This window comes from Urocampus carinirostris, chromosome 1 (genome assembly GCF_059441175.1).
Source record: "Urocampus carinirostris isolate Australia breed hairy pipefish chromosome 1, RoL_Ucar_1.0, whole genome shotgun sequence".
Lineage (NCBI taxonomy): Eukaryota > Metazoa > Chordata > Actinopteri > Syngnathiformes > Syngnathidae > Urocampus > Urocampus carinirostris.
In genome coordinates, this window is record NC_142349.1 from 29,458,475 (window position 1) to 29,471,419 (window position 12,945).

The following is a 12,945-nucleotide window of genomic DNA, read 5'->3' on the forward strand; positions in this document are numbered from 1 at the left end:
CCATTTGAGAACTATAATGACATGAAAGTGATTTTTTTTTAGCTTAGAAAAGCAGATGTTATGTTCATGTCATTGAAAACTGCCTAGAGCATCTCCATAGCGCTGTTTTGCCTCAAACGCTGGCATCTCATTAAAAGCCCTGACAGTAGTGTCAGCAGAAAGAAGGGATGAAACAGGCCTGGAACGACTGAGCCTGAACACAGAGGGGTGAAAACGAGCAATAGAGTGGCAGAGGGGAATACGTTCCGGTACTGATTGTCACCGCAGAAAAAGACGAGACCGAACCAAAGTAGTTCTCCATCAGCGCTAATGAACAAGGTCACCTTCACGCTCCCCCTCCTTCTTTCCTTCTCACCATCCGTCCACTCCTTGTTTCTGCAGCTCAGAGATGCCGAAGGAGAGCGATCCCATGAAGTCGTTGCGGCTGGTCAGGTCCCAATCCCACACCTCCACGGAGAGACGGCGGTCCTTGTCACACTCCTTCAGGTGGCTTCAAGAGAAACAATGTCCATCAGACAAGGATCAAGAGGACTCTCATCTCCTTTAGTGGACCTAATCAAAATTTGACTCTCATATTTGACAAGTCATATATGGCAGTGATGTATAACTCAGTTTGGCTCTGGGCCTGGATCCAGACTTCCTGTTCTCAGGCATGCCAAACCAGTCAAAGAACATCAACTTGAAGTTATTAGCAGGGTAGGTTTTTAGTATTATTTTTAATCATTCAGTTCATCCTAAATATTAAAATAATGGATGACAAGAGATCTTTTCTAAGCATTGTTCACAAACAATTGGGAAAAAATGATTTTCTTTTTTGGCATTAAACTATTTGTTAACTGGTTTATTTTAATGATCAAGTGAAAGTAGTTTTACACCTTCACCAAGCACCACGCTATACAAACTCAAGTGGGAATTATCAAAAACATGATATTTGTCTTAAATGTTGTTCTGGTTGTGAATGAATAAAAATAAAAATAAACTTTCTAGAAGCGCATGGGCTACACAGTTAGACTACATCATATCAAACTAATAGGCTGGGCCTACTGGTATTTTTGTAGTATTTCTGCAGACGTATTTTTGATGTATTTCCAAAGCAGTATTTTAGCAATAATTTTGTCATGTTTTTGTAGTAGTCCCATGTTTTTGTTTTTGTCATATTTCTTTAGTATTTTTGGGGCAATATTATTTGTATCACACTATTTTTGTAGTATTTCGATACTATTTTTTTCTTTTCCGAATTAAGGCAAAAAAATGTATGAGGTCCCCTGTTTTTAAGCACCATATTTGATAGTAGAAGTAAATGGAAGGAGACCAAGAGGAAGGCCGCGATTGACGCGGATGGATGGCGTTATGAGTGCACTGCAGGAAAGATGTCTCAATATAGTGCCAGCTAGAACTATTATTGGTGATAGGAATGAGTGGAGAGGTGTTGTGAAAGGATAGTGGGACGTTTGGACGAGTTCTAAGGGATGGGCAGGGCAACCGTATGATGCGGCAGGGGTAAACCAGTGAAAGCTGTCGGGCCCTGCCGTTGAACAGAAGAGTGTGTTTTGTCACCCTGACCCGAGTGACATGGCTGTTTTCTTGTGTCCCGTTACATCTGGAGGGACGAAAGCATGACCAACTTGGGTGCCGAGGTGCTTAACTTGTTTGGGAGTTTGGGCATTTGGGTTGGCCATGGTCAATTTTTTGTGTGTGTGTTTTTTGCTACTTTTTACTTTTTCTCTTTTCTTTGTTTTTGTATGTGTTTGTCTTGCTGTCGGTCACCCCTCTCGAGGGATATAACCAAGGTAAGTGGGTAGGTGGGTGGGTAGGTAGGTAGGTAGGTGGGTAGGTGGGTAGGTGGGTAGGTAGGTAGGTAGATAGAGAGAGATAGAAAGAGATAGACGGATAAAGAGATAGATAGATAGATAGAGAGAGAGAGAGAGAGAGGTAGGTAGGTAGGTAGGTAGATAGATAGATAGATAGATAGATAGATAGATAGATAGATAGATAGATAGATAGATAGATAGATAGATAGATAGATAGATAGATAGATAGATAGATAGATAGATAGATAGATAGATAGATAGATAGATAGATAGATAGATAGATAGATAGATAGATAGATAGATAGATAGATAGATAGATAGATAGATAGATAGATAGATAGATAGATAGATAGATAGATAGATATTTAGTTTTGTAGTTATTTTGTAGTATTGCTGTGTTTTTTTGTTGTTGTTGTTTAGACACAAGAAAGTGACAATGGGGACAGAGTTGGCACCAACAAAGTTAACAGTTATTTGGTCACGGGGCCCTAAGCAGCCGCTTAGTTTGCTTATGCCTTGGGCTGGCTCTGTTACCCAGCAACCTTTTTTTCGAACTGTTACAAGATCACCGAAGGCCCAAAATGAACAGACTGAGAGACTGAGCTTTTTACCCAAAGCTATCGACACAATAAACCACAAGCACTTATAGGACACGTGAAACACAGTTTTAAGTACGATATCTCAGTTGTGTCTCATCTCATCTCATCTCATCAGCCGTACCGCTTATCCTCATTAGGGTCGCGGGGGGGGGGGCTGGAGCCCATCCCAGCCATCTCCGGGCACTGGGCAGGGGACACCCTGAACTGGTTGCCAGCCAATCGCAGGGCACACAGGGACAGACAACTCATTCGCTCATTCACACCTAGGGACAATTTGGACCGGCCAATTCACCTGAAATGCATGTTTTTGGATTGTGGGAGGAAACCGGAGTGCCCGGAGGAAACCCACGCAAGCACGGGGAGAACATACAAACTCCGCACAGGATGTCTGGAGCTTGATTTGAACCCACGACAGGTTCCCATGACATGAACTGTGCCGCACAAGCGCTAACCACTGCGCCGCCGTGCTGCCCTTCAGTTGTGTCTATAGTTTTTAATTTAGATGAATTTTTGTCTTTCAGCTAATTGTGTGAACTGTTTAAGTGCTTAGTGTAATGGTAGTCCTTAGTCTGTGCAACCCTTTGAGACTACTTGTGACTAAGGGCTATACAAATAATCATGACTTGACTTTAGAGTATATTCCTTACTGCCACTAGCGGCCATTTGGTTTGCATTTATTTAAAAATTCATAACTTCTGATAGAAATGACCGACAGATTGTTTCTTTTTTACATACTTAGAAATTGAGAGTGGGTAGATAAGAGCATCCATGCAATGGCCTGGCATATTTTTGACATGCCTGATATACTGTATGGCTTCACACTTTGTGAGTCATCCGGAGTTGGCACTGAGACGCATTCAGGCATTATATGACAGAACACAAGTTCAGATGTCAAATGTTTTTACATATTGTTAGAGTTGCATAGCTCTCAACTTGTATGTTTTTCTTTTATTTTGTAGGTTTTTTGATCATTTTGAATTGTGTACACGGGAAAACAAGCATACTTTTTGTTAGACCGATCTTGCCTTGCCCATCTCTGCTCCAGGCCAGATCGTCTAAGTCAATGGTAGGTGACGATAACCTCATCGTAGATTACTAATATTGTCGCAATATTTTACATAGTCTGTTTTTTTGAGTGGTTTGTTATCGCTTAATGAGGGGAATTGCGATCACCAATAAAGTGAGCAGTTGGTTGACAGGTATGGAGTTGCTATATATATATATATATATATATATATATATATATATATATATATATATATATATATATATATATATATATATATATATATATATATATATACTGCATATAGACATATATACTTGTCATGCGGTAGATAAGACTTAGTTGTCACTGTTGCCATGGCGCCCAATTTGCCCCGCCATGTGGCGCCAGCTTCTGTCACGGTTACCATGGCGCCCAATTGGCCCCGCTGGTAGGCGCCAGCTGAAACTCGTGGACAGATGGGCTCCCTGTCAGTATCTAAACGCTGTCCTGACAGTCACCTTTGGTCGGTCCGTCTGCGAATCTTGTTTTTCTCCCGTCACAATCTGTTTGATTTCGACTCCTTCCATTCCAGGCATCGTCATCCCTCGCCACGGAATGACGTCGCTGGGCAACCTACTCCCCGCGACCAACGATCTCCAGATCGAGTGTGCGCTCCTATCTTTTTCCCCCAATAAAACTGTGAGTAATGTTACGCGAGTGGGTCCTGTTTCCTGTTCTGGGCTCTGACATTAGTATTGATTATTATTTCAGAGTTGAGCATTTGAACTGGTATTGTTATGGAAAGTGGTGTAGAAATCTGAAAGGAACAATGTGTATTGTATAGCACCTTCTAGTGGTAAAAAACATAATTAATCAAAAAACAATATTGCTTTAAATAAATATCAAACATACATGAGCTACCATGTGCGTATTTTTTTAATTCTTGAGAAACTTGCATATATTTGACATAACATGAGCCTCAGCTAGAGGAAGCTGCCATATTTGTCAACAATTTTGCCTGCTTACAGGTACAGTACCTCCAAAACCAAAAAGCTTGCAGGAAAAAAATTGAGAAAAAAGTTGGTGCATTTGGTCACTGTGAGTCGCCGTAGTTTATTTTGGGAAGTCTTCATTGACTTGAGAAGCGCTATGTAAATGCAGATCATTTCATTTCATTTTCTACTTCGTGCTTTGTAGCACTCTTTTTCAGTTGAACTACACAAAAAAAGCAACATCTAGTGTTTAAATATTACACCGCTTCCCTTTAAAATGATGATTTTCATGTAATAGAATACACTTGATTAAATCTGATCTATACTCGTTTTTTTCTCCAAGTACGAGACATATTACAAATCCATATAGAAAAAACAAAACTTCTTCAAAGAGAGATAATGGTTTTTATAAGTACAAAACTGAATTTGACAGAAGGAAAAGAGCCCAAAAGCAATGTTTTTAAGACGCCAGATGTTCTTATCTGAGTGCCAGCAGTTACATACACTTGGAAAGCGCAACGTAACGTGACGCTTTTTCAAAGACTGCACAGAGCGACTAGATTAGAAAGACGAGATGAAAGAGGAGAAAACTGATCATGTTGGAAGAAGATGATGGAAGCAGATGAGAAGAAACGCAGCTCTCATTAATAGATAACCTTTTTTTTTTTAAATGATAAAGAGTTGTACGCCAAAAAGGGGGCCTTACAATTTAAATGTCTCATTCCAGACGGGGTTGAGACAGCACTTAATGGTCTTTGTCTTCTGTTTACTTTCGCTGCGAGGATCTGGGATCAGTTTCAGCTTCACGTACGGGTCTGAAAGACCGTTAGGATCCATCGGAACCAGATTCCGGGCTTCCTTTACTGTAGAGAAGAGGAGGGAGAAATGATTGAATGGATAAAAACATGGGAACATGTCAAAAAAGTTTTCCATTCATTTACTTTGTAAACCAGGCATCAAAATAACTTGCAAGGCATTCTATTAATTATAATGAAGAATTGATTTTTAAAAAGCAAGTAACTGAAAATGTTTACAATTGACGATTCTGTCACAGTTTGCAAATGGAATCACGTGGAACATTAACTCCATTTCACAGTCAATTTTGTGTGTTGATTTCACGCCCGGAGAGAAAACAAAGCAAAGTCATTGCCATAGAGACTCGTGGAGACACATTTCATGGCCAAAATTCAATCACTTTTCAAGGAATTTTATAGCCAATTTTCCAATTTCTCTGGCGCCATTAAAAGAAGAAATCAGATTTGAATCATGTATTTTCAAGATCAATTAATATAGCTGCAGTTTACATATGCAAATTTAAATCTTGTATGTGCCTTTGTCAAGACATAAGATTTTTCAACCTTGAGTAAATCGCAAATATAAACAATTTGTAAATATTTTAAAGATAAATCTCACCCCATATAGGTGATGGTAAAAATTGTGGTAATGTGTAGCTCACATCTTCAGTTGCAGGAGGTTCTTTCCATTACAATCTGCCACAGGATAACGCTACCTTCATTTTTTGCAGAGCCCATAATAAATGTCCAACAATCGTACCTTGCACTAATACACATCTCATAGTGTCCTGTTCAGATGTAGCTGGCGACGTGTACGGTGCAATGAAGCTTCAATGCCATACAAACTAATGCCAGCTGCTGTTAATCACCAGGGGGACAAGAAGTGCAATGGCAAAGTGAAGCCACTAGAGAACAGTGTCGGTGTTATTTTTAAGCAGACTTGTTAAGAAACAAGAACAATTTCAAGCATTTCACACAAAATTCAAACATTGTTCAATCCTAAAACACATAACATTAAAATTCAAGCACCATTCATCATTCACGCAGGAGGTTTTGCTAAAAACCATGCCATTGTTGCTTTCTTCCATTGATCAGCTGAGTTTTGTTATATTTATCCATAACAGTAGGTGGCAGCAGATTAAATTATTTTTATATATTTTAATATCTGCTCATGAGCTAGTACATGGAAATATATTAAATAGTGTATTTTGTTTGACAAAGCTGTTCAAGATTGCACAACGAGAAAAAAAATAAAGAACGAAGGTAAAAAAAAATAAGGAGAGATTTTTCTTACTGTAAATATTTTCTTATTTTTCCCCAAAATGATAAAATAAATTAAACGTAGTAAAACATTTTGAAGGATATTTTGCCAATTTGAAATATATTTTTGTTATTTTTTTCTACAAAAAAACAAGATGAAAAATAGTTTAAAAAAAAAGTTATGATAAAAACAGTTAGATATGTAGTAAAATCACAAATGACAGGAAATGATTGACCAAAAGGAATAACCTGATAGGCAACACAGTGGTTAGTGCGCGTGTGGCACAATTCTGAGGTCATGGGATCAAATCTTCCTGTGTGGAGTTTGCATGTTCTCCCCGTGCTTGCGTGGGTTTCCTCCAGGCACTCAGGTTTCTTCCCACACCCCAAAATGCATGTCAGGTTAATTGGCTGGTCCAAATTGTCCCTAGGTGTGAATGAGTGAGTGAGTTGTCTGTCTATGTGTGCTGTCTACGAATGGCTGGCAGCAGGTTCAGGATGTCTCCTGCCCACTGCCCGAAGATAGCTGGGATGGGCTCCAGCACCCCCGTAACCCTACTGAGGATAGGTGGTGGAGATTATGGATGGATAACCTGGACCACTGCGATCTCGAAAACCTTTTACTGTCAATTTAGGCAACTAACAATTTAAGCTTTTAAAAATATATGAAAAGGGTGCCAGGAACAATTTTAAATATTATGAACAGACGATGTGCTCCCAGATTATCATATGGAAATAAAAGTGTGTCTAAGTTAAAAAAAATTGAGAGACACTGGTCCATAACAGGATTATAAAAGTTTTAGTAAATATACATTTTTGTTTCTCAAAAATCACTCGCAACTGCAAGACACAAAGAACACGAGTTGATCTCATACAAAATCAGAGGTATACAAAATGTGTACAAAATATTTCATACAAATCGAAGAGGTCGCAAGCAACAACTAATCACCTTTTTTTTCATATATCTGGGTTGAACCCTTATGGAATGGTAAAGCTGAAATTGTGTTTTGCCAGGTACAGACATGCGAATTGTGACAGACTGATTTACTAATCTCACATAACAGACTAAATTAAAGAAGAAAAGGTAAAGGGTTTCCCTTCCCCCACTACTGTACACGGTGAAGTCAACCACAGTAGCAAAGGACCCGAAAGCCGGCATAGAACCCTCAGTGGAGCTAACCAATAAATATTAGATGATGGCTGTTAAAGTGACCAGCAAACTCTGGCGATAAAGAGGCTAGCATGCCAAAGAGTCTCCGAGGACTCTTACAGTAAATAGAACACAATCACTGTGTCTTTATATGCTTGGGTGATTTTTTTTAATGTGTGTAATGGAAATGTGTTTGAAATTACACTGCAGGGTTTTGGAGCCAACATGTCTTTATGTCTACTTTACATAAAAATACACAATCTAAAATGCTTCAATATATAAAGAGTGAAGAAAAATAAATATTTGAACACACTGCTATTTTACTATTGCTCCCACTTAGAAATCATGGAGGGGTCTGAAATTCTCATCATAGGCGTACAAGCAACATAAATGTGCATACTGGCAAACAGTCGTAGGACAAGAAAGCTGTAATTTAAATCTAAACTACCATATAAATCCTGATTTGTCTGTATATAGGGGGGTGATTGTATGTGACTTATAGGCTCAAAATCAATAAAAATCTGCTTTCGTTTGGTCTGCTTTTGTGGGGTCTCTATTGCTCTCTAGTGGCCGGCTTGGATGCTGCAGCTCCCAAACACCATGGTGGTGTACTATACAGCAGTGGTCCCCAACCTTTTCTGTGCCACAGAACGGTCTGATATCTGACAGTATTCTCGTGGCTCAATAATAATAATAATAATAATAATAATAATAATAGTAATAATAATAATAGTAATAATAATAATAATAATAATAATACCACCATGTAGATGGCATAGGAAAAGGATTTACGTTGTATTGTCAGACATGGTACCATGCTGAAGGATATAAGTAAACGCAAAAAAAATGACGAGGTAAAAAAATTATTCTGTGTATCTGAAAATGAATCAAAATTTGAAGGGCATGAAATAACTCCATTGTAAATATTATTTAATTTATTTGAGTTCATAGTTTACATTGTCACCAAATGGTTTTAATCATGGCCCCAAGTATCCAACAACGCGGTACCATGAGTATAATTTTCTGATAATGTCGAATATAAAGCTGTTTTCCATGGTATCTACTGTACATAGTGAAATCCCTACCTAAGGTTGCCACCATGTTTGTCTGTCATCTTGCTGTGTGGCACTGGTTTTTGTTTGCATTAGAAAATACAGTGTCATCTGAAGTCAGATATTACACTCTAGGGCTTTAAGCTCCACGCAGCGACCGTCAGCAGCATTCTGCACTGTTTCTGGTTCTCAGCCATTTACAGTGCTGCTTTGACAGCCGATTCTCAGCTGTTTCAAACTGCAATGGGGGTAGCAGCAGATACCGGATACTTACTGCCCCCCTGCGGATGCAAAAAGATATACCTCCAAACGTGTCATTGTTGCTTTCTTCCATTGTTAAAACCTATTTTATTCCTTGGCTTTTAACCCGACATGATACTTTGTTATTAATTCAACACTTATTAAGTGTTTTCGTTACTAAGGCATTATTATTAAGTGTTTTTGCTAACAATGTTTTACATGTGTATAGCCCTTTGCTCTTCAGCTGTGGCTGTTTTGAATAGATTTGTCTATAAAGTTAAGTTGAGTTGAGTTGCTTAGCTGAGTGCCTGTAACATTCATCCACACCAGTAGGTGGCAGCATAATATATTTTCCTCTTGTTATATACTAATTACTGTATCTTCTCATGAGGTAGTACAGGGCAATATACTAAATACTAGTTTGGTTTGATAAAGCTGTACGACGAAAAGAAAAAGAAACAAATCAAATAAGGTAAAAATCCTGCATATAATTTGGCTGATTTTTATGATTTTCTGATTTAAAAAAAACATGAAAATGTAACAACTTAGTTAGACATTTTTGGACTAGTTCCTGCCTTTTTTTAAGTATCATTTTTCTTAGTTTTCTGGAAAAAAACACAATGAAAATATAGTAAAACTTTAAAAAGAAGGTTCTAAATGTAGCACATGCTGTGCCCTTACACCCCCACGCGGAAGCGAAAAATTTTTGCTCCGCAACATACACGAAAAGGAATCATTTGTATTCAGTTAAATGGTAATTGGTCTGCATTCATATAGCGCTTTTCAAGTCAATGAAGACTTCCCAAAACACTTTACAATGTGCTTCACACTTACCCATTCACACACACACTCACACACCAATAGCGGCCGTGCAGCCACACAAGGCGCTAACCTGCTTATTGGGGGCATTATTATTCAGTGTCTTGCCCAAGGACACTTCGACATATAACACGGAATCGAACCTGCGATCTCTTGATCCCAAGACGAGCGCTCAACGTACTGAGCTAATGCCGCCCTAATTATTCGTGGGAGTAAATTTGCCTGATTTTAGAGCATTGTTCAAAGCTCTCAAACTTTGAGAAAATACATGTTGCTGCAAGTGTTAAATTCTAATACCAAGATAAGAAGACATTTCTTGCCTGATCCAAAAAAACAACATAAAGGTTGGATTTTTGCGGGTGGACCTATATGAGTGAGCAGGAACTAAGGCAAGGGTGCTCAAAATAAAAGAGTGGCATTTATTAACAAAACCAGGAACAAAGTAACAAACGGACAAGGGGGCACAAAACAAAGGATGTATCCGAACAAAATACAACCTGACAAAGTCCAAAGAAAAAGCAAAGACCGAACTGGAAATGGGAAATCCTGGAAGCAAAGTAAAAGACAAGTGGGCACTAAACTACTAACAAAATGTCAAAACAAGAAACCAGGAAAAAAAGAAAACAAACCTGGCGGGGCACAAATTAACTAACCTGTCATTGGTTGGTTGGGCAGAGCAAGCTAGATGAAACTAGCATTACAATAGTAATCCAGTATGGTCCAATCAACATAATGTATTATACCCCCGGCCACCATCTGATCTATTACATTATCATGGTTGCTACAGGTTCCTTTAAACAAGGACAACCATTTTCAGAAAGTTTTCCCCCCAGGGCCATCACCACCATAAACAAACACGCAAAACTGTGAAAATATATGTTATACTAGAAAATGTTTGTTGCTGCTAGTGTTATTGCAATGCACTATTTTCTACGATGCAATATTTTTTCATCGCACTTTTATAATAAATTGGGCCTGTCTCTAAGCACTATGTTCTAAATAATTTTGCCTATATATTCTGACAGTCTTTTATCTTATTTTCTCTATTAAGTCTTTATTACATGTTTACCCAGGAGCGACATGTCTTATCTCGTTTCACCACGTTGATATCAGTGACAATAAAGACTATTCAAATGAATTGTATTCTATTCTATTCAATTGTATTCTATTCTATTCTTTTCTATTCTAATCCATTCTACTCTATTCTGTTCTGTTTTAATACATTCTCTTCTCTTCTCTTCTCTTCTCTTCTCTTCTCTTCTCTTCTCTTCTCTTCTCTTCTCTTCTCTTCTCTTCTCTTCTCTTCTCTTCTCTTCTCTTCTCTTCTCTTCTCTTCTAATGCATTCTATTCTATTCTATTCTATTCTATTCTACAATTATTGTTCATAAACGCTTGTTAAATAATTGAAGGTATCACTCTTCCAGCAATAATGCAGTGCTGTTGTACTCAAATAGTACACATGCTGTTCTTTATTTTATTTTATTTTATTCATTTTTTTAACCATCACATTTAAATCCCAGCAATAATTGTTTCTACCACGGCATGAGAGAAGAAAAAAATTACAAACCTCTGCTGCCACCTAGAGATTTTGCATGAGTACAATAAACCCAATGCATGACAGCTGAGTGTCAGTGACCGTATTAAGACCCAGGTAATGTACTTTGAAAACAAAACAAAAGACTCAAAACGTCATTTCATAGTTAGCGTCGAATTTAACATGCTTTCTAAACCGGATGGTAAGTCTCTTATTTGATCGGATGTACATGCACTACACTGGTAAATGGGACATGTTAAAACCACTCTTACTGTTGGACCTAAAACGCAGCCACAAATTGACTATGCACACTTACTTGCATAGTGCAAATGCAAAAAGATAAAGTCATCACAGTACACTGATGCTTAGCTTGTCTTTCTCACAAGCAGGAGACCTGCTTTTGATGGTTTTCCCACTTCAAACCATAAAAATCCATTATTCTGAACAGAAAATTGCAATTGAATAGGCACATGGGGGGGTGCTTGCCGTCACTGTCAAAATTGACAGACAGCAATTAGATCAGCCCTAAACGAAGTAGAACTGCAAGTGTACTTTTTAAAAGATTTATATATATTTTTTAAAAACTTAGTTTGAGTACAGAACATGATCAAATCACAAATTCCTGGTGTGTGGCACACTGTGGTATGACTCATTTTAGTTTCATTTAGTATGAAACCTTTACAACCAATATTCTTTTTTTACCTACACTCTTAAAAACTTGGGCTAATTCCTAATTCCGATTCGTTTTACACAAAATGACCCAAATGATTGGGTTGTTTTTAACAAAAGGATCCAAACTGTTAAGTATAAAAAAAACTAATTTGGTCTATTATGGTCTTTCACAGAAAATAATCTTTTTATTTCATTCTATTTCTTGCACAAAAAATGGTTATGTGTTTTTTAACCCAGCAAAACAAAACAGAACATTGGGTTGAATCATCCCAAGTATTGGGTTGTTCTTGTTTCAAACCAACAGTTGAAGTGTACATTTAGTGTGTCCCCACCCACACCCCCTTTATCATGTATACAATAATGAGATATCTCCGTTCTGCTAAAGCAATGAGCGCACATCTTAGCTGTGTCACATTTGTTTCACATTTGTTAACAAACACAGAAAGGGGTCTATTCGTTTACATCCAGGCATGTAAACGTTTCATGCGCAATGGTTGAAAATCCAAAATATAACCACAATCAGACAATTCCCTGTAAGGGCCCGGTCACACAGCCGTTTGCGTCTGTATCGAGGCTGAATCACAGCCAGAAATTTCTGCCTGTGAAGGAGACGCTGTTGGACGCTTTGAGATCGCCATACAGACGAGATACAGCAGTGCTTTACACGCGGTCAGAAATTCACACGCGGTTGGCCGCGCGAAAAAGTTTTGCACTGCTCAAAACTTTAGACCACATGTTAACCGCGGGCGGCACACGTGGTACACACGAGGTAATGACGCGGAAATGACGCGGAATGACGGGCTGTGGCCGAAGCCAGGGCGTGGTTACACGTGGGTAGGATGCGAAATTTCAGCGGGTAATCGTGGGTGGAGCACGGTCATAGCATGTTCTGCGCCTGTATCGCGGTGTTATTACATGAAATTAGCGTGTTACGCGTGTGACGGTCAAAAGCCTTTCTCTGCGTATATACAGCGCGATTTGCCGAGCACACGTCAGTTGTGCTCGAGACGTCAAGGAGTGAACATGGATCCCC

At 38.5% G+C, this 12,945-nt stretch overlaps 1 protein-coding gene across 3 annotated transcripts in view; it reads right to left on the reverse strand.

The window, feature by feature from the left end:
- The window catches only part of prkcbb (protein kinase C, beta b), a 134,420-nt gene that overhangs the window by 69,470 nt on the left and 52,005 nt on the right, over window positions 1-12,945 (reverse strand). For all 3 annotated transcript variants that reach the window (XM_088333973.1, XM_088333965.1, XM_088333956.1), the window contains 2 exons: window positions 5,097-5,253; window positions 356-490 (listed from right to left, as the gene is read on the reverse strand). In XM_088333973.1, the coding sequence (XP_088190099.1) occupies window positions 356-490; window positions 5,097-5,253 (292 nt within the window). The remainder of the gene's footprint in view (window positions 1-355; window positions 491-5,096; window positions 5,254-12,945) is intronic.